The sequence below is a fragment of the Diachasma alloeum genome, unplaced genomic scaffold (genome assembly GCF_001412515.2).
Source record: "Diachasma alloeum isolate Michigan unplaced genomic scaffold, Dall2.0 Dall_scaffold_00529, whole genome shotgun sequence".
NCBI classification, from domain to species: domain Eukaryota; kingdom Metazoa; phylum Arthropoda; class Insecta; order Hymenoptera; family Braconidae; genus Diachasma; species Diachasma alloeum.
In genome coordinates, this window is record NW_021680661.1 from 1 (window position 1) to 27,114 (window position 27,114).

The following is a 27,114-nucleotide window of genomic DNA, read 5'->3' on the forward strand; positions in this document are numbered from 1 at the left end:
GTTCTCTGGTCGTCAAGATAGATCCCGGGGGCATTGGCTGCCTCCTGAAGCTGTCGATGGCCCTGTTGATGATCGCTGTTACTGCTAACAGCTTTGCCATCGTGCTGTATCTGTTGAGGAGCTCGGCAATCTCATTGATTCTCTGTACGACTGGGTGAGATTTTGCTGGTTTCGCTTCTTTGGCCACTTCAGGGATGTCCATTGGTGGAGCATCGATAGTTGATCGTGGCCAGTCTTCAGGGTCCTGATTTATCCAATCAGGTCCTGTCNAGTTCTCTGGTCGTCAAGATAGATCCCGGGGGCATTGGCTGCCTCCTGAATCTGTCGATGGCCCTGTTGATGGTCGCTGTTACTGCTAACAGCTTTGCCATCGTGCTGTATCTGTTGAGGAGCTCGGCAATCTCATTGATTCTCTGTACGACTGGGTGAGATTTTGCTGGTTTCGCTCCTTTGGCCACTTCAGGGATGTCCATTGGTGGAGCATCGATAGTTGATCGTGGCCAGTCTTCAGGGTCCTGATTTATCCAATCAGGTCCTGTCCACCAGAGGTGATGATCTGCTAGCTGACTTGTTGTTATGCCCCTGGAGGCACAGTCGGCTGGATTCTCCTTCCCACTGACGTGTCTCCAAGTGGCATTCGGGAGAGTTTCCTGGATTTTTACCACTCTGTTGTGGACGAAGTCTTTCCATCTCGAGGCCGGACTCCTGATCCACGCGAGAGCTACTGCTGAGTCTGACCAAAGGTGAGTTTCTACCTGGTCTAGCTGGAGCATCTGCTGCGTTGACGTTACGAGTTGAGTTGACAGGAGAGCTGCAGTAAGTTCCACACGTGGAATAGTCATGCGCTTGATCGATGCTACCTTCGTCTTAGCGCAGACCAAAACTGTGGAGGCTGGCTCGTTGAGATTCTGAGTGCGAATGTAGACCACAGCACTCATAACTACTGTTGAGGCATCTGCGAATCCATGTAATTGGATGTCGTTTGTCTGAGGTGAGAGTCTGAGCCATCTGGGTACTGCAACTTTATCTAGTTCGGTGAGTTCCTGGCGAAATGACTACCACCGGTGAATGTACTCTTGGGGGAGGGGGTCATCCCAACTGCATTCGAGTTTCCAGAGATCCTGAAGGAGAATTTTCCCCTGGACGACGACTGGAGCGATAAATCCCAAAGGATCGAAGATCTGGGCTATCTCTGAAGAGACAATTCTCTTGGTGATCATCTCTGTTTCGAAGTCTCTGGATTTGTACTGGAATGTGTCGGACGACTGATGCCAACACAGACCCAGTACCTTGGTGAGGAACTCTTCAAACTGAATGACTTCTTCCTCTGTTGATAGGCCAAGCTCATGCAAGAGCTGAGGGCAATTACTGCTCCATTTCTGGAGAGGGAAGCCTCCTGCCTGGCAAAGTCCTTGTAACTGCCATACTAACTCCTTGAGTTCTGCTGGTGAGTCTGCTCCGCCGTAGATGTCATCTACGTAACGACTTCTGGTGATTGTCTCGACGGCTGCTGGAAATCGTGGACCCTCGTCCTCTGCTAACTGCTGGAGAACTCTCAGAGACAGCCATGGGGACCAATTGAGCCCGTAGGTGACGGTGGTGAGCTGGTAGGAGATTTGCTGTTTGTTGTCGTCAACGCACAAAATTCTCTGCAGGTCCCAATCGTCCTGATGAACTCGTATTTGCCTGAACATCTTGACTATGTCAGTGCCAAACACGAGCCTGTGCTTTCTCATCCATGTTAGAACGTCCATGGCGTTGGTCTGAAGTTTTCCACCTGGATGTAGAATGTCGTTGAGTGACGTTCCTGATGAAGTGGGGCTGGAGCCGTTGAAGACGACTCTCAACCTTGTGGTGATTGCATCTGCTCTCAGAACCCCGTGGTGTGGAAGATAATAAACTGGAACGGGTTCTGCTGTCTCTGGTGCTCTTTGCATATGACCCAAAGTTTCGTACTCGTTGATGAACTCCTTGTACAGCTGGGCATATGCCTGATTATTGGTGAGTTTGCTGACTGTAGATCTGAGCTGACGCGAAGCCTTGAATTTCGACTCCCCGAGAGCTGCTGTGGAGGTTTTCAACGGGAGCCTCACTATGTACCGTCCCGTTGAATCTCTGCTGTGTGTAGACCTGAAGTGTTTTTCACACTCCAGCTCGTCTGGTGATAACTCTGAATTTTCTGACTGCTGAACTGGTAACTCTTCCTGGACCCAAAATTTCTGGAGAAGTTCTAGAAGTTGTTCGTTTGAGGAGGTCCTTACAGCTGATAGGGAGATCCTCGCTGAACAACCGGTGCAGTTGATTGGACCTGATAGAATCCAACCAAAGACTGTGCGTTGGCCGACGACTTTTGACTGCTTGGACTTGACAACTTCATCTCTGATGATTCGCCCGTAGTTGTCAGCCCCTATGATGATATCGATTGGTCCGGGCTTGAGATACTGCTGATCTGCTAGCTGGAGATTTTCTAATGAACCGATGTTCGCTGAGGCACATGAGAACGATGGTAGAATTGCGGTGAGTCTCTTCAATATGTGGGCGCTGATCTGAACCTGTTGTTTTCCGTTGATTGCCTGAAGTGTAACTGATACCAATCCTCTCGTGCTGCCGGAATTAACTCCTCCAATTCCGATTAATTCCAACGTTGTTGATTTCCTGGACAAGTGCAGTTGATTTACTAGTTTTTCTGAGATGAATGACACCTCTGATCCCTGATCGATGAGGACTCTGGCTCTGCTGGAGAATCCTCGTGGTGATTTCACTGTAACTCGGGCTGTCGCCAGCAGCACCGATTGTTGATCTTCTGAAGGTTGATTTGACTGCTGGTTCCCATTGGTCATCTGATTGTTGAGGTTAACTGCTGCTGTTGATGTACTGGGCTTAGTCTGGTCCTCGTCGATCTTCTCTTCTGCAGGTCTGTTGGCAGTTCCAGAGAACCCTGCAGCTTCCGAGTCACGACGTGGAGGAGCCCATCCTGTGTACCTGCTGCCTCCGTGGATCAGAGTGTGGTGAGATCCTTTGCACTTGTGGCATTGTTCGTCTGAGCTGCACCTGTATTTTTTGTGCGTGGCCAGGCACCTGAAGCATAGTTTCTTGTCGATGGCCAGGCCGTTTCTGTTTACTGGGTCCAGCTCCTTGAATTGCTGACACTTGTCAACAAAGTGGTTCCCTTTGCACATGGAACACTCTTTCCTTTGGTGACTGTTCTGCTGAGCGCTGTCTTCCACTTGTTGAGTTGCTGCGTAAGCTCCTTTCTTCTTAATAGGTGGTTTGCTGGGAGTGGTGATCTGCTGTCTGGAGTGGAGTTTGGACCCTGCGTTGATACCCCTGGCACAGGACTCCACGAATACGACGAACTCTTTGAGACTGGGGAAATCCTTGGCGTCTCCCAATTTCAATTCCCATTGTCTGAGGGTCTCTGCGTCTAAGGACTTCCTCAGGAGGTGAGCGAACAGCTGTTCTGTTAGGTTCGCTTCTGAAAGACCGGCCACTGTTCTGAGCTGGTCCAGCGACTCGACCACTGCTGCCACGTTGTCGGTGAGATTCTGTTCCGTGGGTTTGGTGATTTTTGGCAACTTCAGGACTCGATTAAATAAGTACTCCGCCAAAAGTCTGGGATCATCGTACTTCTTTTGGAGCTTTCTCCATGCGTTCTCATAATTCTGATCGCTGATGGGTATCGTAGAGATCAGAGCTGCTGCTGGTCCTCTGAGGCTGCTCTTCAGCCTCACCAATTTCTCCACTGGGGGAATTGTAGATTTGCTGCCCACCAGTGAAGTGAAGAGGTCACTGAACTCCTTCCACTGTGAAGGATTGCCATCAAAAGGCTTGACGTCCAGTCTCGTCAGCTGATCGTGATGTTGAGGACTCGGTGGTATACTGGGTGGCTGAGCTTTCTTAGATAGTTGACCCCTCAACCTGCTGATGAGCCTGGCGCATTGCTTCCTGGTGGTGCTTGCCTGCTCGAATACCCCGTTCGCGAGATACGGGTGATCGTGTGGAATGGACTCGATCAGGCTCCCCTGGATGGTGAGTAATTCTGCCCACTCGGAATCCAGGATTCTATCGTGGCCGTCCAAATCCTCGTAGGTGACATCCTCGTCGGTCATGATGACCTTGGTGAGTTCCTGATAAACCTCCGTAATACTGTCCACCCTGAGCTGTATCTGCCTCAGTTGGATGAGTTGATGCACTGTGAGACCATCCTCTGGAACTTGAATAATCTCGGAGTACCTCTGCTTGACATCCGAAATTAATTTGTCCCCATGATTGAGTGTATCTCCATCAGGGACATTGATGATGACCTTCAGAATTCCAGGTGATGAGTTTACTGCGCTCGTGGATGGGTTAATTTCCTCCTTACTGTCCTGCAATTCTTGTTCAATTACTGTTTCGGAGCCTGACATGGTGATGTACTGTTTTGTTTACAACCTGTCAGATCCCTTGGTAAATGAGTACGAGAGTTTCTACTTTACCGACCGCCTGCGGTTTACCACTCGGTGAGTTGCTGTGCTGCGTCGGTAACTGGTCGACTCTCCTGCTGTGAGGCGCCGCCTGTTGCTGGGCGCTGGGCCCGCGCTGAGACGGTTTGGCAGCACTCGGTGATTCTCGCTGACTCTCGACTCTACGGCACGTTGAGGCACTGGAGGACAATGGTGTTTATACTTCTATTGTCCGGAGAATATAAACACTGGCACAAACACGTCTGAATTTGTCCGTTGAGTTTCTGATGTGAATCCCGAATGTCCGCGTGGGTTTTTCACTGCACTGAATAATTTCACACTACCGATTCCCGAATCCGGCTCGAAGGACCATGTGTTTGGAGGGAAAACTGAATTTAGGGTGGATTGGGAAAGGGGTAGTGGAAATGCCGGTGAAAAACGAACGCACTGAGTCTATAAAAAATATACTGATTTATTCGGTGGAATCGAACCACCTTAGCGTCACTTGTTACACTCTGTTAATTGTCACTGAAATTAATTCAAACTGTTCTGAATTTAACACTGCAGATTTTCTGAATAATATACTGAATAATAGGAGACTGTACTGAGAATTTAAATAGGAGATGTACTGAGAAAACAAAATGTCTCGAACGGGTGATGTACTGACGCTGTTCGGACAACCCAAAGTAGCTTTTGAAAAACGATATACTGCTCGCTCAACTCATTTGCTACGACTCTCTACGATTGACTCTGAGATTCGGTGATTGACTAGGCCTGACCATTGACCCGAGGTTTCCCGAAGATTTTCGTAAGTGGCCGATCTGTGGTCAACCGTTGATGTACTGAATTTTAACTGCGTTTCAAACAGACCATTTTTATAGAGCAAATAAAGATCTACAAAGAAGTTTATAATGAAAATTTGACTACTAGCCACAGATTCAGAGATACTCATCAAAAATCCAGCTGAGGGTTATTGCGTTGAGCGCACCAGGAGGTTTGAGTAAGTTGCGCATGGCGCCAATCACGCGACTCATGGCACTGTCGCAGGGAGCTGATGCGTTGCGCCGACTGCTCCGAAATTGCTATTATGATTAATAATAAATTAACGGTATATTTTGGGCTATAAGTTCCTAACTCCCCCCGATAGGACATTTTCTCAGCTACAAAGAAATATTTTTTTTTTCCCATCTGATGAGGTTAACTAAAGATATCTAGGATTGACGACAGCCTGTCGGCAATTCCCAAGTGTTTATAACAAATTATGAGTCACCCCGGCAGATTTGAGCATATACTTTTTAAAACATTAATAATTACACTTTTAGCTATCGATTGGTATAATTTGGTGCCCTTTGGTTAATTTCGATGTAAACGACATTTTCAGAGCTAGTTTGACTGGACTATTAGAGGCATATTGGTTAGTGTCGAACTTCCCCTCAATTTTTTTGTCTCGCCGCTCGAGCGCTTCCCCCACTCTGTCCACACCCACGCCGGAGAGTAAACACTCCAATATTTTCTTCAAATTGCTATTATCTTCCGATTCCAGTAAAGACGAAAAATAAAATATTCTGCATTTGAATTGTCAATCAAAAAATTTAGCCCACTTCTGCCTGTCATGGGGGGAGGATCTCATTTTGTTGGCATAAAATTAATTCGAAATTGGATTAAATAAAATAATGAAGCGATGTAAAGAAAACGACTGTAACATTTTTAATTCACATGGTTCGTTAACTCCAGAAGAAATATCTGTTCTATGGAATGTTAGGTACAAAGCTTCTGTGATCAAATATAGTCAATGAAATTAAAAATGGTGATAACAAAAAAATCGTCTTAATCTATATGAATTTTGCTATTATAGTTGAAGCTGTGAACTAAAGTTTATCATTACAATAAAGTGTTGAATTGAGAGAGAAAAGAAATAGTATTTTTCATTTTATCGTTCCCAGTTCTCGGAAGTCGGGCTCGGCCAGAGCGCGTAGTGGGGGAAGGTAAATAGAGTCGAATTCTTCGAAATCGCTTCCCCTATCCCGCAAAACAGTCGACTCTAACAAGAGTCTAATGTAAATCCTTTAGAAAAAAAAGAGTTATTTTTCATTTATTTTCTGCTAAAAAAAATCAGCTGAAATATAGATAATAATCCCGTGAAAAGTACTCTCAGCATTTTTTGTAGTGTTCCACGAGAGATACGAATTTATTATACGTGGACTCTCATTTTTCGGGATAAATTCGCCGGACGTCGTGTATAGAATCGCCGTATTTCTATACGCATTTCTCTCGAGCGTATAGGAATAAATCGTATAGAATAATCCCTATAGAATCCCCTATACGATTCCCAGGGGAATGGATAGAAACCTCGTGTATAGATTCGCCGGATTTCTATACATATTTCTCTCGAGCGTATAGGAATAATTCGTATAGAATAATCCCTATAGAAACCACTATACGATTCCCAGGCGAATGGATAGACACCTCGTGTATAGAATCGCCGGATTTCTGTACGCATTTCTCTCGAGCGTATAGGAATAAATCGTATAGAATAATCCCTATAGAAACCCCTATACGATTCCCAGGCGAATGAATAGAAACCTTGTGTATAGATTCGCCGGATTTCTATACATATTTCTCTCCAGCGTATAGGAATAAATGGTATAGAATAATCCCTACAGAAACCCTATACGATTCCCAGGCTAATGAATAGAAACCTCGTGTATAGAATCGCCGGATTTCTATACGCATTTCTCTCGAGCGTATAGGAATAATTCGTATAGAATAATCCTTATAGGAATCCCTATACACTTCCCAGGCGAATGGATAGAAACCTCGTGTATAGAATCGCCGGATTTCTATACGCATTTCTCTCGAGCGTATAGGAATAAATCGTATAGAATAATCCCTATAGAAACCCCTATACGATTCCCAGGCGAATGGATAGAAACCTCGTGTATAGAATCGCCGGATTTCCATACGCATTTCTCTCGAGCGTATGTGTATTATATTCGCTGGAATACCACATTCAATTTTTGAATTCCCTAGAGTTGTAAATTCTAGGAATCTGACCTCTACAGAATGATATTTGCGAATAAACACTACACGCCGAGGTTTTCTTTATGTTGTTAATTAAATGTTTTTAGGAAGAATTGGAGTTGACATAAATGACACTTACACAACACCTTCAATAAAAACTTAAAATATATTTTACAAGAATGACAAGTTAGAATGCACATACAGATAATGAGGAATGGAAAGATCTCCGTTGAGATGTTTCTTCTATAAGAGTCGCGTTAATACTGTTTGATGAAAATTAATTTTGGAGATAAGTTGTAGAAAGGTAGTCGGAAGGGATGAAAAATTGTGGAAGAAGAAATGGATATCTGAGGTTGCAAATGATTGGAGGCAAATCATTAGGATGGGAGGGACTATATCCTGATCGAGTGAAATACTCAGTGGGTAATAAAGGGGCATGGAGAGGGATACTTCTGGCGTCTGTTGGGCCTATTCCCCAATTAAAAATGTCTCGAAAAGTATATTTGAGGGTTAAGTGCAATAAGTGAGAAGAAAAGGAATTTTTGTACTAAGACGAAAGGTGATTATTGCACTAGACAATATGATGATGATTTAGGAAAGGAATCTATAAAGTAATTTTCCGCGCAGAGTTTACCTTCAATAAAAGGGATTAGGACGGTGTTGTAGTGATTAAGGAAATGGAAAAGGTTCTTTATGAGTACAGAGAATTGAGGATTATTTTAATAAAACGATTCAAATTCTAAAGAGAAAATGTGCTGAAAGGACAAAATGAGCAATATTCTGAAAATATTTGAAAGAATTCTATAGTTCTATTATACTCTAGACGATGTGACTGAAATTTTCAAGGTTTCTATGAAGTTATTGGGGAATTTACTCGAAGAAAAAACTTCAAATTGTTCTCAGAAAAAATACGGAAAAAATACTCGATAATTAATTAATTTCGCGTGTTTTGACACGCAACATACTCCCCCGTTGAGAGCATGGCGATCAATTATTTCTTTGAGTTGTTGGAGTCCATGGGCAGTGGTGCTAGTCGTCGAACATTCCGATCGACTTCTCCAGTAGATGTTCGAACCTTCACCTTCCTGATGACACCGTCGTCAGAGGGATAAGTCTGAATGACGCGACCCATGCGCCATTTCAGAGGAGGTAGATTATCATCACGCAGGAGAACCAGTGTACCAACACTGATGTCGTGATGCCCTGAAGTCCACTTATGCCGAATATTCAGTTCAGAGAGGTATTCTCTATGCCAGCGGTTCCAAAAGTGTTGTTTGATTTGTTCAAGATGTTGCCAATAAGAGAGACGGTTGCTGGGTGTCTCTCTCCAATCCGGTGCTGGCAGATCGGTGTTAATATCTCCATGTAAAAAATGTGCTGGAGTGAGTGCCGTGAAGTCGTTCGGATCAGAGGATAATGGAGTCAGAGATCGTGAGTTGAGGATTCCCTCAGTTTTGATGCATAGAGTGTTGAGTTGCTGATAGGTTAGCAACTCATTCCCGATGACTTTCTTCATGTGTTGTTTGCAGGATTTTACGGCAGCTTCCCAAATGCCACCGCAGTGTGAAGATACAGGGGGAATGAAGTCCCATTTGATGCCTTGATCAGCGAGGTGTCGATGGATAAAATCAGCATGATTTTTGTCATTGAGGAGAGTGTAGAAATCCTTCAATTCCCTGTGCGCATCAACGAATGTCGTTGCATTGTCGGAGTGAAGAGCCTTGCAAGACGGATGTCTGGAGATAAATCGACTGAGGGTAGCAAGAAATTCCTCGCTGGTCAAGTCATCAACTAATTCGATGTGCACGGCCTTTGTGGTGAAGCAGACAAATATGCAGATCCAGATTTTGAGCTTTTTGGTATTGCGATATCGTCTTTCCTTGATGAGAAATGGACCACAATAGTCCAGTCCAGTGTGGGTGAAGGGTTTGGCTTGTGTGATTCGTGCGCTGGGGAGTTCTGCCATCTGATAGTTGATTGGAGCTGGATCCACCTTGGCGCAGTTGATGCACTTGTGTATGACGAGTCTCACTTAACTGCGCCCATCAATGGGCCGGTAGCGTTGCCTGAGAAAATGCAATGTTGCTTGGACACCAGCATGAAGATTGATCAAATGAGACTTCTGGATGATGAGATGAGTGACGCAGTGACCCCTGGGTAATAATATGGGATGTTTACTCTCCAGAGGAATATCACGAGCCTTCTGTAGTCGTCCACCCACTCGAATGAGACCCTTCTCTTCAAGTTGTGGACTGAGGTTGTTCAACCGACTCTTGGTTGGAAGGGGTTTGTCTTGCTGGAGTAGTGAGAGTTCTGTGTGGAAGCCCTCTTGTTGAACCAGTTGGAGAATCCTGATCTCTGCTGCTTGGAGTTCTTGAAGAGTGAGGTGATAATGGGAAAATCGTTTTTGCCGTCTTAAACACCTTGCTGTGATTCGCTTGAGCCTTTCGAATGACGAATATTGATGTAGAAAAGGATTTTTTTGCTGGTTCAGTGATATGGAGACAGATGACCTTCTTCAATTCAGGTAATTCCTTGGGTTTTTCGAGGAAGAGATGAGGCCACTGCTCTTCAGGCTGTTGAAGCCAAGTGGGTCCATGTAGCCAGAGTTCATTCTTCAGGAAGTCAGAGGCAAGTTCACCTCTAGACACTGCATCTGCTGGATTCTCGTGTGTGCGTACATATCTCCACTCGACATTCTTGGTGAGGTCTTGGATTCGAGCCACCCTGTTGGCCACGAATCGTTGGAGGAGATGTGGGGAAGTTTTAATCCAATGAAGAGCGACAGTAGAGTCAGACCAAAAAACTTTCCGTTGCGGTGTGATGTTTGTTGCCTTCTTCACTGTGTCATACAGGTTTGAAAGGAGTTCCATTGCACAGAGTTCCAGGCGAGGGATGGTGTGATTGCCCTTTAGATGTGTAATTCGAGATTTAGCACAATAGAGGTGCACCTGGACTTTACCAGTGCATTCAGTAGTCTTCAGATAGATGCAGGCTCCGTAGGCACTTTGACTTGCGTCACAGAAACCATGTACTTCCAATTTTTCTTGTAGATTTGATGTGACTTGTCGCTTGAATTTTATTTCGTTGAGAAGAGGAAGTTGCGATGCAAATTCGTTCCATCTAGTGTGAATCTCTGTTGGTGTGGAGTCATCCCAGTTCAATTTAAGCCTCCACAGTTCTTGCTGAATGATTTTTGCATGGGTTACTACTGGATTGAGTAAACCAAGAGGATCGAAGATGCGAGCGACGTCTGATGCTATGGTTCTCATGGTGATGACATCTCTGGTGGCTATGGGGTTGACAGTATACACAATACTGTCATTCTGTGAATCCCAATGAATTCCAAGAGTTTTGAGCGTTGGATCATCTCCACCGAGCAGTTGAAGATTGACAGTCGATTCGGGGAGTCCTTGGAGAATTTCTGGAGAATTGGAAGTACATTGTCGTAGATTGAAACCGCCTGGCTTCAGCAGACTGATCATTTCGTTTCGGAGAAGTAGGGCTTCTTCAAGTGTTGATGTCCCAGTGAGGAGATCATCAACGTATAGATCTTGTTTGAGTCGTGAAGCTGCCAGTGGATATTTCTCGTACTCGTCGTCAGCCAACTGGTGTAGGCATCTGACTGCAAGGAATGGAGCAGAGGAGAGTCCAAACGTGACAGTTTGTAACTCATACGTATTGATATTCCCATGTTCTCGCCAAAGTATTCGTTGATATTTTGTATCCTCTGGTCTGATCAGCACCTGGCGATACATTTTTTCGATGTCTCCAGTAAAAATGTAATTATGGAGTCTGAATCTCAGCACTAGAGAAAGAATATCGTCCTGGATGGTTGGGCCAACCATCAGGGCTTCGTTGAGCGAGACTCCAGAGCTAGAGCGTGCTGAACCATCGAATACAACTCTGGTTTTGGTGGTGAGACTGGTCTCTTTGAAGACTGCGTGGTGAGGAAGGTAGAAGCCATCTTCAACTTCTGCTTCAATCCTCTTCATGTGGCCAAGATCCATGTACTCATTGATCACTTTGGTGTAGTCTTCTGCTAGCTTGGGATTCCACTTGAATTTCCGTTCCAGTGAGAGCAGGCGACGTTTCGCCTGGAGATATGAAGTACCAAGTTGATCCTTCTTCTCGTTGAAAGGCAGTGCCACTACATATCGCCCTTCTGGCTTGCGTGACACATGTTGCGTGAAATGAGCCTGGCAGGCTGCTTCTGCTTCTGATTGTCGGCTTTCTATGAGACCGATGTCTTCGATTTCCCAGAATTTTTTAAATTCATCGATGATGTCAGTGAAGTGACATTTCCCTTGATGGTGATCGGACTCGTCACTCATGCTCCCACAGACAATCCAACCAAATAATGTCTTCTGGAGATGGACGTCTGCTGCATTGGAGAGCTGGATCTGTCCTATACTGAGGATGGAGATGGAGGTGCTGGATCCCAATAAACCTTGAATTGGTGCAGGTTTATGGAAGTCCAGGTCTGCAAGAGGCAAATTCTTTGGAATCTCCAGTGATTTTCTGTCCATTTGTTTACTGGGCACGAGAGATGAGATTCTTGGGACAATTAAGAAACTCAATTCTTTCTTGAATTTATTCAGACGAGAGGTGATGGTGGTACTGACTCTATGATGCACTATTGTTGAGAGGTGATCTAGAGCCCCGATAGGGATAGAACAGGTTACCTTGTTGATGCCAAGTTCATGAGTAATGAAGTTCTTGGTGGATCCAGTGTCGATGAGGGCGCTGCACTGTACTGGTTGGTGGTTTTTGTTGAGGCGATTGATCGTTGCTGTTGGAAGTATATCTTGTCCTGATGAGTCCAATGGTAGTGAGACGGCTGATGATATTGAACTGCTTGGGGTGGCTAGTCATGCGTTGGTTGCCTGTGATATTGATGAAGAGTGCTTGTCACGATGGAGTAATGAATGGTGTCTTGCGGTTGAATCATTGCATATCCTGCAGAAACCCTTTGAGATACATTCCTTAACTCCATGTCCCCTTGAGAGACAGTTTAGGCAGCGACCTTGCTTGAACATGAGTTTTACACGATCCTCAACATTCATTGCATTAAGCTTCGGACACTCGTATATCCTGTGGTCTTGGTCGCAGATGGGGCACTTCCTGGGGGTGTTGGTGAAGAAAGATTGTGCCTTCGATGTAGGTGAATGACCAGATGCTGTGCTGCTTGACTGCCTTGGCTGTGAGTTCTTCTGCATGAAGTTCTTATTCAATTGTTGGTCATTCTTTTGTTTGTTGTGCTTTGATGACTCTGCACTGCTTTTAGCAGAGATTCCACGTTTTTCCAGAAAGTCGAGTAGTTGCTTGTACTTTGGCATGTCATTACCTTCAATGTGTGTCTCCCACTGGAACACGAGGTCATCATCCAGCTAATTGAGAATGGTAGTACTGATTAGACCATTGAGTTGATTTTCTGCAGTACCAAAGGAACTGATTAGCCGTAGTTGTTGGCGTACGAAGTTCACGAGGTCAGTCAATGATTTATTACTCTCTTTGTTTCTCTTTTCTACGTTAAGAAGTAGAGAGCAATGACGTCGAAGGGCTTGCCTGGGAATGTCGTACTTCTTATCGAGTAAGGCCCAGGCCGCATCATAGTTGTATGCAGTGATCTCTAATACTTCGATCACTTGACAAGCTTCTCCAATTACCAGAGATTGGAGATACTGCAGTCTGATAACCTTTTCAATGCTACTGGGAAGACGAGCATTGAATTGGTCCTTGAATGGTCGATATTTTTCGAAACTACCGTCAAATTTATTGAGAGTGATTTCTGGCAGTTGCATATTGAAATGTGAAGAGTAGCCAGCTGGTACTTGTTGTGGTGATGGTGCTTGTGGGGCTGGCTGAGTTTTGGAGCCTATCAAACGTCTCAGCGCTGCTACTGTGATGTGATAAGAATCTTCCACAGATTCTGTTTCTGCGAGGTTTGTTGCTAGATGGTCCAGGTCCAGCTCGAGGAGCGTGGCGTTGCTCTGTTCCCATTCGGCGAACTTCTCTCGGATGGTTTTCAATTTTTCTTCAATGAATTCAGTCGTTGCTGTGGAACCGTCCGATTGAATCCAATTGTTGCATCTTGTAATTCTTCAGTTGAAGGTTGTGCTTTTATGTTTTAGTGTTTCTACCTGAGCCATTTTTGCGTTTTGATTTACACGCGCGGGACTACGTGGCAACATGCACTCTGTTATGCTCCCCCGTTGCAGAGAGCTGATGGATAACGTTTCGATATTTTGAGTCAATTACACAAAAATTATTCACTGAGTTAATTCACGAAATTTGAACACTAAGTCAATTCACGAAGTTTATACACTGAGTCTGTTCACGAATAAATGCACTGATTGATGTTTTTTTTTTTAATCCGGCTCGAAGGACCATATATTATATTCGCTGGAATACCACATTCAATTTTTGAATTCCCTAGAGTTGTAAATTCTAGGAATCTGACCTCTACAGAATGATATTTGCGAATAAACACTACACGCCGAGGTTTTCTTTATGTAGTTAATTAAATAGTTTTAGGAAGAATTGGAGTTAACATAAATGACACTTACAGAACACCTTCAATAAAAACTTAAAATATATTTTACAAGAATGACAAGTTACAATGCACATACAGATAATGAGGAATGGAAAGATCTCCGTTGAGATGTTTCTTCTATAAGAGTCGCGTTAATACTGTTTGATGAAAATTCATTTTGGAGATAAGTTGTAGAAAGGTAGTCGGAAGCGATGAAAAATTGTGGAAGGAGAAATGGATATCTGAGGTTGCAAATGATTGGAAGAAAATCATTAGGATGGGAGGGACTATATCCTGATGGAGTGAAATACTCAGTGGGTCATAAAGGGGCATGGAGAGGGATACTTCTGGCGTCTGTTGGGCCTATTCCCCAATTAAAAATGTCTCGAAAGGTATGTTTGAGGGTTGAGTGCAATAATGAGAAGAAAAGGAATTTTTGTACTAAAACGAAAGGTGATTATTGCACTAGACAATATGATGATGATTTAAGAAAGGAATCTATAAAGTAATTTTACGCGCAGAGTTTACCTTCAAATTCAAATTCATTTATTCATCGTTTAGACAATACAGTCTTGTACAATGGGGAATCGAGCTGACTTGCGTATATACAGAGTGAAAATTCATACAATATTCCTATGTATTACAAACTAGGTTACAGATAGTAATTCCTTAAATCTCTAGTGCGGGAAGATAAAACGCCCTCATCTTTAGTTCGTGGAGTCCATGTTCAACTTTTTACCAATTTTAATCAAAAAGGAGAAAAGTGCAGTTACAGTTTCTTTAGTGCTTGCGTTAAGGATATGTCTGACGGCGTTAATGTTTACGCAAGGGAATCGTAATTTTTCAGCTAATATTTTTCGCTCTTCGGTGAATTTGGGGCAGATCGCAAGGTTACGATACAGGTCATTGGATTCAGGGAGAGAGCAAATGGGACAAAAGGGTTCTTCCGAGAGTTTGAGAGAGAATTTGTCAACGTTAATTCTGGGTGCGATACTTGTTAGGAGGCGGCATTGGGCTATTGGTTGGAGAATGTGGATTGGAACTTTAAAATTGAGATATGGCTGTGGTTCAGAGTTTAGGGTGAGGTTCAGGTGTGGATACACTGGAAGAGAAGAGGAGGGAAGTCGAAGGCGGTCTCTCTCCCGGAGGTCAACTTCATAGCGGCTGATAATTTCTTTTGTTGTATCACCGAGATTCTCATTTGTACAGAGATTCTCGAGGCCTTCAGGGAGGTAGGGCGCTATGATATTATTCAGCTGCTTGCACCAGTTATATTTGGGATTAATTTTGGGGTTACGAGACACGTTCAGAAGTTTTCGGAGACAAATTTTGGGGTATCTTTGTTCATCCATTCTCATAATCTTTACAAACCAATTTAGACATCTCTTTACGACATAGAGTTCGAGGGGAATAGCTCCAACTTCTACCCGTACCGCATAACTAGGACAATGTTTAGGCAGTGCTAACAATCGTTTATAAAAGTAGGTCTGCATCTGGTTAATCATGTCTAGATGCCTCAGACCCCACACTTCCGTACCATAGAATAAAACGCTAGTGGCGAGAGATTTGAACAAATGCTCTTTGGTGTTCCAGGTGTCCGAGCGAGCCCGATGGAGAATGTTTAATACTGTGTGGATTGCAGTTCGTGTGGAAATTTTAGAGTTATTTGATTGCATCTCAAATAGGCCGGATTTGTAAAAAGTGCATCCAAGATAACAGTAATGTTGAACAATCTCAATCGGGTCACCGTCAACCGTGAACTTCATATCCTTGGGCGGTCTACCTTTCTGCATAATTAAAATTTTCGATTTAGTTTTATTTATCTTCAGTTGGTTTAATCGAAAATAACTTGAGGCTAAATTTATGATTCTTCTCATTTCTCTAGGACTCTCTGCGAGCAGAGCCAAGTCATCTGCGTAGGCGATGCAAATAATGTCATGCTTGTGGTCGATCGACAGACCACGAGCACCATTTCCGCGCATGTATTCTTCAAAATCTGCTATAAAAAGGGAAAACAAAAGGGGACTGAGGATTTCGCCCTGCAGTACCCCTTCTGTGATGTCCACGGGTTGAGAGATACCGGCATCTGTTCTCACAGATAACCTGGCTCTGTCGTAGAGACTTTTACATATATTTATTATCTTTGTACTGATACCCAACTGACTTAACTTTTTCCATAATAAAACATAATTGACGGAGTCGAAGGCTTTAACAAAGTCAATGAAAAATGTGAAGACTTTACGGCCGGGTTGACTTAAGTGGATCTGAGTAACAGATGATAATATGAAAATGTTGTCAAGGCAGCCACGATGTTTGCGAAAGCCGCACTGAAATTCTGGAATTTTGTTGTTACTTTCCGCCCATTTATATATCCGATCGTTAAGAATTTGGGTAAAAATTTTTGCTATGGAGTTAACAAGTGAAATACATCTAAAATTCGAGGGGTCGGTGGTATCCCCCTTTTTGTGAATCATCGAGGCATATAATAACCTCCAGTTAGCTGGAACTATTTCTTGATCTAGAATCTTATTAAAAAATACTTCGAGGAATAACAACCATTTTTCTGGTAAATGTTTAAAAAAGTCATTACTTAAGCCGTCAGGGCCCAGTGATTTGCCGCTTTTGGCTTTGCGCAGGCTAGCAAGAATTTCTGTACTTGTGATTGGTGTGTCCAGGAAGGGATGAGGAGAGGAATCGTTGATAACTGGATTATTTACGCGGGGTGGGAGGAGGATTCGGAGATAAATATGCCAATCCTCGGGTTTGATCTCATTCTTTTTGAAGCTTTTAGGTCGAAATTTATTAATTGTGGACCAATACTGTTTCGGGTATCGGCAGGAGCTGATTGAATTAGTTATCTCTGTTATATATTTCTTTTCTTTGGCACATAAAAGATCTTTGTATCTTTTATTCTCTGTTTCATATATCTCTAGCTCTTCAGGGATTGAAAAATTAGATTTTTACATTTTTTCAGGCATCTTCTAACATGTTTTTTCTGTCTAGTACATTCAGAATCAACCCAGGGTTTTTTATACTTTGATTTATTAGCTTGATATTGTTTACTCATACCCAAATTTCTGGCAACGTTTTTAATGGTAGAGATGAGGCTTTCATTGAGGTGGTCTATATTATTTGATGTTACATTCGTCGTCTCGGGGCTTGATAGCATTTCGCGAAAGTAATCGTTTCCAAAATAATTACTCCACACAAATTTTTCTGAGACTCGGGTATGAGAATCGGTTTCGTAGGTGATTTGGGTGGTGAGGATTGTAGATATGGAGAGATGATCGGATTGGGTCGGTAAACACAGTACTTGAAAGTCTTGGATTAAATTGATGAAGAACCAGCTACATATCGAAAAATCAATCGTACTATATCTCCTATTTTTCCCATGAAATGTAAATTGCCCTGGTCTATCCCCCGGGAGGCGCCCATTAAGTACTATCAGACCATTTTCCGTAAGAAATTCTTGCAATCTTCGGCCTCGAGTGTCTAAATCCACATCTATTAATTCACGAATATTGAAAATGTTGTCTGAATCACTGATAAGGATGTCTTCACAGGAGTTTGTCGCGCCTATTCTTGAGTTTAAGTCACCCATTATAAATAATGGTTTTTGGGGGAAGGATTCATCAGTTTCAACTATAATATTTTTCAAATGTTCCAAAGAGGTTTCTATTCGATTTTCCCGGTTAAAATAGCATAATGCAAGATAAAAAGAAATATTGTGACTGAAGACTTCTATTGCAAGAATTTCCTCGGAGATTGAAACGATTTTATAGTTATAAAATTTTTTGTTTAGTGCTAGTAATAAACCTCCTGGAGCGTGGCCTCTTTTGTTGTGGTCCTTTGCGAATGAATAGACGAGGTGATACTCTGCCAGCCAGGTAGGGGGAACTACCATGGGGAATTTAATCCAGGTTTCCGTGAAACCAAGAATATCAGTGTCCACCGTTGCCGGCACTAACTCCCAGTTGTTTTTGAGGAATCCATGAATGTTCCAGGAAATAAGACGGAGTGAGCTATTCATTGAAGTTGCAGAAATGTTGGCGTTAGGGACTTGGGGGCTATTGGGTCTTTGGGTCTGATCTGAGGGCACTGGAGATGCAGGAGATCGTTGCTATTTTCGTTGATTTCTCTTCCTCAGTCTGGTACTTCGAGGAGTAGATGGAAACAGGTCAGCAGCTGACGATTGTTTTGGATCGATATCAGCCAACGAGTTCAATGTGTCGATTCGGGACCTTGTAGGTTTCCTTATAATAGTCTGAGGCGCTGTGTTGTTTACCCTCTTGTCCGGTGTAGAATCGACACTTGTAGGAGAAGCATTCTGTGGAGGGGGGGAAGCGCTTGCTGTTGCTCGGTTGAGATTTTGTACGAATATTTTGATTTTGGGGTCGTTGCTGTCCTTGAGAAGCTCAGCAAGATCTTCTTTACTAAGAATTTTATCGTTAGCGACTAAGTCTCCCTTCTTTATTGTTGCTGTGACATTAACTTTCTTCAATTCGTACCGAATCTTGAGGAGCTTTTTATTTTCCTCTTTCTCGTCCTGAGACAGATCATTATCGATGTTGATGTTCAGCTTTCGGAGCTCGTCAGTCCTGGCGTAAAACGCCTTTTTCCATCGAGGAGCTAGTAATTTTATCAGGATCGGGCGAGTCTTAGTGGGTACCTGCTGGCCCAGACGGTACGCGGACACAATGCAAACGTCGGGAATGTTTACATTTGCCCTTTTAATCGTGGACAGTACAGAGTCTAACACACTTATATTTGAGTTGTTTTCCTCAGGCACTTTAAACATCACTAGGTTACACGCTCGGCGATCTCTTTCCAATTTGGCAACTTTTTGCGATGTTAAGTTGACATTTCGATTTGTTGACTCCAATTTGTGTTCCAACGATTTCTGGTTGCTGTGCAATTCGTTGAAGTTAACTTGCCCGGTCTCTTGGTTTGCTTTGATGATCTGAATGTCTTTGGAAATTTGCTTGATCTCTTCAGCCATTTTTTCCAGAGTACTTTTCTCAACGGTGATACTCATTTTGACCAACGATTTATACAAAAACTGCACTAACTCTATGTCCACTTGCAATCACAGATTGTCACAGTTTAACAGATTATCAGGAAAATATTAAGTCTATATCCACTTGCAATCACAGTTTGCCACAGTTTATCAGATTAGCAGGAAAACACTATATAAAATTATTGTTCTGGAAAGTTTCGTTCGTTTCACGCAACGGTTTTGTTGGTGCGAGTAGACGGATCAGACGGTCAGAGCGAAATCAAAACACGTCCGACCCCAACGCCAGTCGGCTCGAGACTCCAGAGTTTACCTTCAATAAAAGGGATTAGGACGGTGTTGCAGTGATTAAGGAAATGGAAAAGGTTCTTTATGAGTGCAGAGAATTGAGGATTATTTTAATAAAACGATTCAAATTCTAAAGAGAAAATGTGCTGAAAGGACAAAATGAGCAATATTCTGAAAATATTTGAACGAATTCTATAATTCTATTATACTCTAGACGATGCGACTGAAATTTTCAAGGTTTCTATGAATTTATTGGGGAATTTACTCGAAGAAAAAACTTCAAATTGTTCTCAGAAAAAATACGGAACAAATACTCGATAATTAATTAATTTCGCGTGTTTTGACACGCAACAGTATAGGAATAAATCGTATAGAATAATCCCTATAGAAACCTCTATATGATTTCCAGGCGAATGAATAGAAACCTCCTGTATAGAATCGCCGGATTTCTATACGCATTTCTCTCGACAGTATAGGAATAAATCGTATAGAATAATCCCTATAGAAACCCCTATACGATTCTCAGGCGAATGGATAGAAACCTCGTGTATAGAATCGCCGGATTTCTATACGCATTTCTCTCGAGCGTATAGGAATAAATCGTATAGAATAATCCCTATAGAAACCCCTATACGATTCCCAGGCGAATGGATAGACACCTCGTGTATAGAATCGCCGGATTTCTATACGCATTTCTCTCGAGCGTATAGGAATAAATCGTATAGAATAAAAATTCACGTATAGAATCCGATGAAAAAGTATTCGCTGTGACGTATTTCTTACCTCTGCGGAAGATAATAGATACGCAGCCCTCAGCGACCCAAACGACAAACCAAAGGTTGGGCGCCAGAACGTATGAAACGTTCACCAAAATCGAAGACGAAATCAAACGAGCGATAAAACAAACAACGATGAGAGAGCGATCGCCGACAGCTCAGATCAACCGCGGAGGCGGCTGGGTTCCACAAAATCCGCTCTCAATAAAAATTACCCTGAAATGACTGGGTTCCTTATTATTAATAAATGATAAGAAGATTCAGACTTTCGGGGAGAAATATTATTTAATCAATTTCTAGAAAATTCCAGTACCAAAATGTGAATCAGTTATCTAATTAATTAAACCCCGTTATTTTCGAATTATTTCTCTTTCCGTTATACTCTAAATCACGATCAGAAAATCACACAATTCATACACCGATCTAACGACTCAATATAAAATCAATTCCCTCAACGTCATCCGTCAATTAATAAAATGCTAGTCAAAGATAATGTAAAGAAAGTCAATAAATGGAAAAATCTATCAAGAAGTCAAAAAAAATAAAGTAACTAACCGGGTTACTGCAAGGTCGAATGTCACAACAAAGGAATCGATGAGAAGAACAACGAAAACTGTTGCGAGAACAATAATTCAAAATTGGAGTCTGATTCTCAAACGACGCGATTCGGATTACCACGAAAAATACTAATCACAATTACCAAAGCCGGTGAATCTGCCTAACGCAAGGTCACGGCTACACGATACAAAAATACGGAAATCAAGCATCGACAAAGACGCTGTAATTTCAAATCACGTCGATAATTCCTACACTGTTCGGTAATGCCAAAATTCTAAATTAAATAAATTAATTAATATACGAACAGCGATAATGCGAAAATTCCCTGAAGCTGAAACATTGCCCCGAGAATTCCACTTTGGATATCCGAATTTTTCCAAAGTGAATGCGAAACGAGAGTTGCTACTTACGACAAATGTTTGAAACACTGAATTTCAATCGGAAGAATCCGACATAAATATTTTTTTTAAAAACTCGTAAATTGATACAATAAGAGGTTCACTGAATTTTTCCCGAAACCGTTATAATCCTCCGCTGAGCGAGAAACCAGATCTCGTCAAAATCCGAAAGCCAAAAATCTAATGGCGTCATTCGCCATGGACGAAAACCGTTTGTCCAAAAGAAAGCTAATTTCACGAGATCCCGCTCTCTATTGCAATTAATAAATTAACGATTAAGTATATCCACCGCTCACCAGAACTGAAGAAATCTCAGCAACAAATTCTCCGGAAAAAGTTGGGACTCCCAATAAATCGTCAAAGCAAGATGTCGGAGACAACGAGAATTCGGGCGTCGGGACACGGTAATAATTTTCAGAATTCACGAAAAACTTGCGAACTGTCAGTCTCGCCATCCAAACGAGAAGTAAGCTCCTCGGTACGCTCGATGGTACATTTTCTCGATTGCCGAAAATTCAGCCCTCTCATTGGCTGTTACTTTCACCAAAGAGACTTTTGATTGGAGAGTGATGACGACGTCAACTCTCCACCGGAATCCACACCGGACAACCACGTGATTTCTAATTTTCCCTCCAAATCCACAGGGATAAAACCAAGCGATAAAAATGTAGTTCCAACTACTCACAAACCGCATAATGATAAATAACCATTAATTTATGTTTCAGGTCCTGTAACAATGGACCGAAAATATTATTTTCACCTAGATTCATTCGGCGCTCGAGCTCTCCAATTCTGGCTCCAGTAGCTGGCGCCGCGACACGGCCAACCTGCGTACTCCTCAACCGGCGTGGATATTCAAACTCCAGATCCACCCCAGACTCTGCAGAACCGTTGCTCCGAGACCCAATTTCAGCATCTAAATTCTTGCATCTCATCCCAGTCCTCGTTTAGGCTCATCCAGATCCCCCGATGTGCTCCGATGAACGGTAGAGTGGAATGATTCAATACAAACCAAAAAGATACTCAATAAATAGTTGAACAAAAATCTAGATTTTGACTCTCGCTTCGCTTTCGCAGTGACTTCTCGTCTGGATGTTTAAATGAAACCGCAGAACGGTCGAAAGATGAGAATAACACGTTACATCATATAGAAAAACTTCGTATAGAAAATTTTCGTATAGAAAAGTCCGAATATCATATACGAAAAACCTATAGAAATCGTATAGGATCATTCTATACACAATTCGTATAGAAAAGTCCGAATATCATATACGAAAAACCTATAGAAATCGTATAGGATCATTCTATACACAATTCGTATAGAAAAGTTCTATACGATTTTTTCATACGTGACGGCGTGGTGAGGGGAAAAAATGTGGAGAAATTTATGATTTTTCGTTAATACATTTTTTGATCAATTAAGAAACCATGTGCAAAATCTCCGATAACCTAGGAGCTGGGTAACAACAGAAATAATTTCTAAAATTACTGCTTATGTATGAGGTTAAATGGGGCATCGGCAAGTTCAGCGTTTTTCCCATATTACCGACTGGTCCATAATGCAGCGAAAGTGCTAGAGTTATTTATGCTCCATTTGAAGTTACGCATAAGTATTAACTTTGGAAATAATTTCTGTTCTTATCCAACCCTAGACTATGTGAGATTTTCCACATGGTTTCTTAGAGGATCAAAGAATCTATTTAAGAAAAAATCATCAATTTCTCCACTTTTTTTTTCTCTGACTGATAACCTAGGAGCTGGGTAACAACAGAAATAATTTCTAAAATTACTGCTTATGTATGAGGTTAAATGGGGCATCGGCAAGTTCAGCGTTTTTCCCATATTACCGACTGGTCCATAATGCAGTAAAAGTGCTAGAGTTATTTATGCTCCATTTGAAGTTACGCATAAGTATTAACTTTGGAAATAATTTCTGTTCTTATCCAACCCTAGACTATGTGAGATTTTCCACATGGTTTCTTAGAGGATCAAAGAATCTATTTAAGAAAAAATCATCAATTTCTCCACTTTTTTTTTCTCTGACCACGCCGTCACATCCTTGAAATCTTGTTCGGATTTCGCAGTACGCTCAAACCGAATCAGAGCGATGTAAATAAAATAATGATCAAAAAAATAATCGATGGGAATTGTAACTCAATTCAATTGCTATTTAGTAGGGGTGAGGGAGGAAGGGGATATGATATCTGGATGTCGCTCAGAGACTTCTCAATGATAGTTTTNGGATATCTCGGAATCTAAGAGAGATAGCAAAATTTTGCTCATGACCTTTTTTGTAACCCTTAGTTGGCTCTACAAAAAAGGTTTGTTTGGAATTCAGCTATTCAAACTAGTCAAATGGTCACCGGGCTCAACGAAATTCTCGAGAAACTTCCNTCAGAGACTTCTCAATGATAGTTTTTCACTTTCTTTGAGGGTTGAAGAGTAAATTCGCTAGATAGATAGAAACCGAGTAGATTTTTTGGTATTTTATGATTTTTTCTAGAGAGTAGTGGTAATGGTGGAGGTGATAGGAGGATGCTCAGGAAATTTCTGATGATCTTTTTTTAGTTCTGCTGACTTAATTAGAAAAATTTGATGAAGATTTTGCCTATCACTGTCTTCATTCCTTCTCCCTACAGCTATTGGGGGATAACAGAGCATTTTTTGGGATATTTTCAAGGGCTGTTTATGAGGGCAGAAGGGTAGACAAACCACCGAAATGCGGGCAAATTTTTGCTTCACGAATTCCCTCATACTCTCGTGGTGGTGAGACATTGGTTGTGATAATTTTTGGGCCTCAGAATTGAACGAACGAAGAGAATTCTTGAAGCAAAAATTTGCCCGCATTTCGGTAGTTTTTTTTACCTTCCTATCCTCTTAAGTGGTGGCGAGTTGAGAATCTGTGTGAAGATGACAGATAGGATTTTTCAAAATATTTGTTGAATGAATTAGAGGTAGAAGTAGTTCACGAAATGGCGACGCCTTCGGCTCGCGCTGCTAACATCACGCCGTCCCTTAAAACACTTTTCTCGGCTAGGCGCACAATATACTATTTCGCAAAAAATTAGATATCTCGCTTCAATTCCAAGATATTTAGAAAAAACTGACTCCTAAGAAAAAATAAATTCATCTTTTGCCCCTGCTACACTCGTAAGTTCTTCACAGCACCAACATTTCCTAAATTTTACGACGAGAAGAAGAAAAATGGAATAAAACGTGGGGATCACTATGACATTGACGTTTTAAATTTTCTTTTCGTGATTTTCACAATAAAATTAATTATGACAAAAAACACAATTCTTTTCGAAAAATTGAGAATATTTTCCACAGAATCGATATTTTCAAAAAAAAATTTAAATTAATTATAGTGCTGGATCACTCCAACTGAAAAATATAGTTTTGAAGCAGAAAAAAATTAATCTGTCAATTATTGAATTATAGAGCTCCTGCAGCGCACATTTTCCTTTTTTTTTACCTGTATTTTACGATGAGAAAATAAAAATAATACCAAAAAGTTTTAAAGTCTTACTTTAGATCGGTATTTGGTGGAATCGCTCATATGTATGTATATTTATATATATACATATATATTCTCTATAATATTGATAATTATAATATGTGTGTATTAATATGCGGACTTCCTTTGTTTTTTATACATGCATTGATTATTCATGCGAATAATATCTATTTACAATATTTATACAAAAAAATTTCACATTTATCTTTATACATTCTGGTATTATATTACATCAGTACACAAAAAGGCTGTGAATTGAAAATTACGTCTAGGGCAGAAAACAATTGGACCAAGAGAGACTGTTTTTATGTCTGCCTATTTAATATGGAATTGATGAATTACAGTACATTCTTGTTATGCTAGCTTCCTTTTTTAAGTCTGTATTTTCTCTGCATCAATCAAATAGTCTCTTCACATCATTCTGGAGAACTTCGTTCCAAGCGTGAAGCGGGCGTCACATTACGATGTTTGAACAACAGAGAAACATAAGTGCTAGGGGTTCATCAGGCTGATCTTCTTCACTACGCTTATTTATTATCTAGCTGACGAATTATTTATGGAATATTGGTGACCAGCCTCCCCGATGTGTTCTAACTCTAGACAACATTTTCTTCAAAAATTTCAAATTCCTGAAAATCATCCTTCAGGCTTTTTGTGATAGTATTTCGTCTTATTACAGAAAAGAAGGAAAATCAGTAACCTTTCTTTTAAAAGAAACAATTGCTATTTTATTAGGTAATTAGGTCGTAACATTGCCACATGAAATATACAATATCGTACACTATTATTCACTGAAAAATGTTCTCCGCTGCAAAGAATGTCGTTTCTTTTATTTTTCGGTTTCATCCCTCGGGATAACACGTGACCCATATTCAATATATATTCTTACATTCTGCTCTCCTTGTTTCCGTCTCAAATATAATATTACCTTCATTGAGTCCTTAGAGATGGAATTTTTGGCTTCCGGCATTGAAGAAAAATAGATTCATTTTTATTTTTGTTTGTCATTAATGATCATTCAGTGGGTTCTTCTCTTGCTTTTAGTAGAATTTGTAAAGCCCAACAATTTTTGAATTCAATTAAGTTTACGCGGAAGCTAGCTGCCGCCATACGGAGTGTCACATCGTGGACATGTAGGGCCAGTTGAAGCTGCTACCACTCAGTAGCATGTCTCTGATGAGTGTTTCAATTGGCGTTTTACCGACAAGCCGTACGAAAAATAATTGCTCGATCACTTGAGATGAAACGGTTCGCAGAGATGGTAGTCTCAGCAGGAGTTTACCAAACCTCGTTGGTTGATTAGGATACTGTGTTCTGCAGTATTCTTCCAGCGCACATTGAGATTTTTCTTGCAAGGATTCGATGTGTGCTACATCTGACAGACCACAGGCATCTGCAATCAAAGTTCGAAAAAATGTATTAATTTACAAATTGAGAAGTGTGTTTGTCGAGTCGTTTGTCGCATCTGCTTTCCAGGATATGCAAGTTTTTCCTTTGACTATTCCTATTTGAAGCAATGTTAGATTACCCTTCCGGTCCTTCATAGGATCGGAAGATCCTAATAGATNTGCTACGTCGAAGAGGAAGCCGAGAATTGACGCAAAAACCAATGAGTAACCCTCGGTTACGGACACGGATTTTTCTATAGGGGATATCTCGGAATCTAAGAGAGATAGCAAAATTTTGCTCATGACCTTTTTTGTAACCCTTAGTTGGCTCTACAAAAAAGGTTTGTTTGGAATTCAGCTATTCAAACTAGTCAAATGGTCACCGGGCTCAACGAAATTCTCGAGAAACTTCCGGACCCGTCGGGATCACGGTCAGCTACGAAGAAAATCGCCGAAAAAGAAGTAGTATCGTTCTAGCCACCGAAAGAGTCACTCTAATCGTAATTGTGTTGCCATAACCGCTCTATCGAGTACATCACCGGAGTACATCGACGCGATATATTTAAGTCTAGCGCTTCGTACAGCGTCTTTATTCAATTCAATTATCAATTCATTCCGAGTTAATTATCAACTATTTGAGTCAATCATCAAGTTCAATATCGAGAGAATCTCAAGTGTAGTGCATTTTTTCAAACTAGCATTTAATTGACTTGTCGAGCAACTCAACAGTGTAACATTATTAATCTATCAAGACGCGTGGGTTATTCCACAATAAAGTACATCAACAGTGTGATTTTATAATTCCGCGTGTTTTAATTTTTCACCTCCTTCCACAATTCCACTTTTCCCCAACCGGCATCTCAATTTAGCTTCAATCTCAAACAAATGGTCCTTCGAGCCGGATTGGGAAAAAGTGCGTGAGAGTGAGTGGAAAATTCTAGAATAAAAGGGACGCCTCGTGTGTAACGGACTTTCGGGTTCCACACGAGCAAATCTACGGACAGGTCAAGACAATCAACAGTGCAGAGTGTTGTGCCTAGTGTTTACAGTTGAAGTTCGGTATTGTAAACACCGGTAGTGACATTTCGACCTCTAGTGCTGTGCAACTTCGGAAAACCTCGGTCTCCGTCGGGACTAGCCGGGGCCCAAGCCGCGCGCGCTACGCGAAATCCAACAG

At 41.7% G+C, this 27,114-nt stretch overlaps 4 protein-coding genes across 4 annotated transcripts in view; all 4 read right to left on the minus strand.

The window, feature by feature from the left end:
* Positions 1–1,055: 1,055 nt before the first annotated feature.
* LOC107042840 lies at positions 1,056–4,406 on the minus strand. The gene has a single exon (XM_015264042.1). It carries the CDS (start codon positions 4,404–4,406, stop codon positions 1,056–1,058), a length of 3,351 nt encoding a protein of 1,116 aa, XP_015119528.1.
* A 4,048-nt stretch (positions 4,407–8,454) lies between these two features.
* Positions 8,455–9,429, minus strand: LOC107042841. Its single transcript, XM_015264043.1, has one exon. The coding sequence runs from the start codon at positions 9,427–9,429 to the stop codon at positions 8,455–8,457; it is 975 nt and encodes a 324-aa protein (XP_015119529.1).
* A 274-nt stretch (positions 9,430–9,703) lies between these two features.
* LOC107042842 lies at positions 9,704–11,992 on the minus strand. The gene has a single exon (XM_015264044.1). It carries the CDS (start codon positions 11,990–11,992, stop codon positions 9,704–9,706), a length of 2,289 nt encoding a protein of 762 aa, XP_015119530.1.
* A 13,258-nt stretch (positions 11,993–25,250) lies between these two features.
* The window catches only part of LOC107042843 (steroid receptor seven-up, isoforms B/C), a 201,697-nt gene continuing 199,833 nt past the window's right edge, over positions 25,251–27,114 (minus strand). The window contains exon 3 of the mRNA XM_015264045.1: positions 25,251–25,942. Within this exon, the coding sequence (XP_015119531.1) occupies positions 25,668–25,942 (275 nt within the window). The 3' untranslated portion in view covers positions 25,251–25,667. The remainder of the gene's footprint in view (positions 25,943–27,114) is intronic.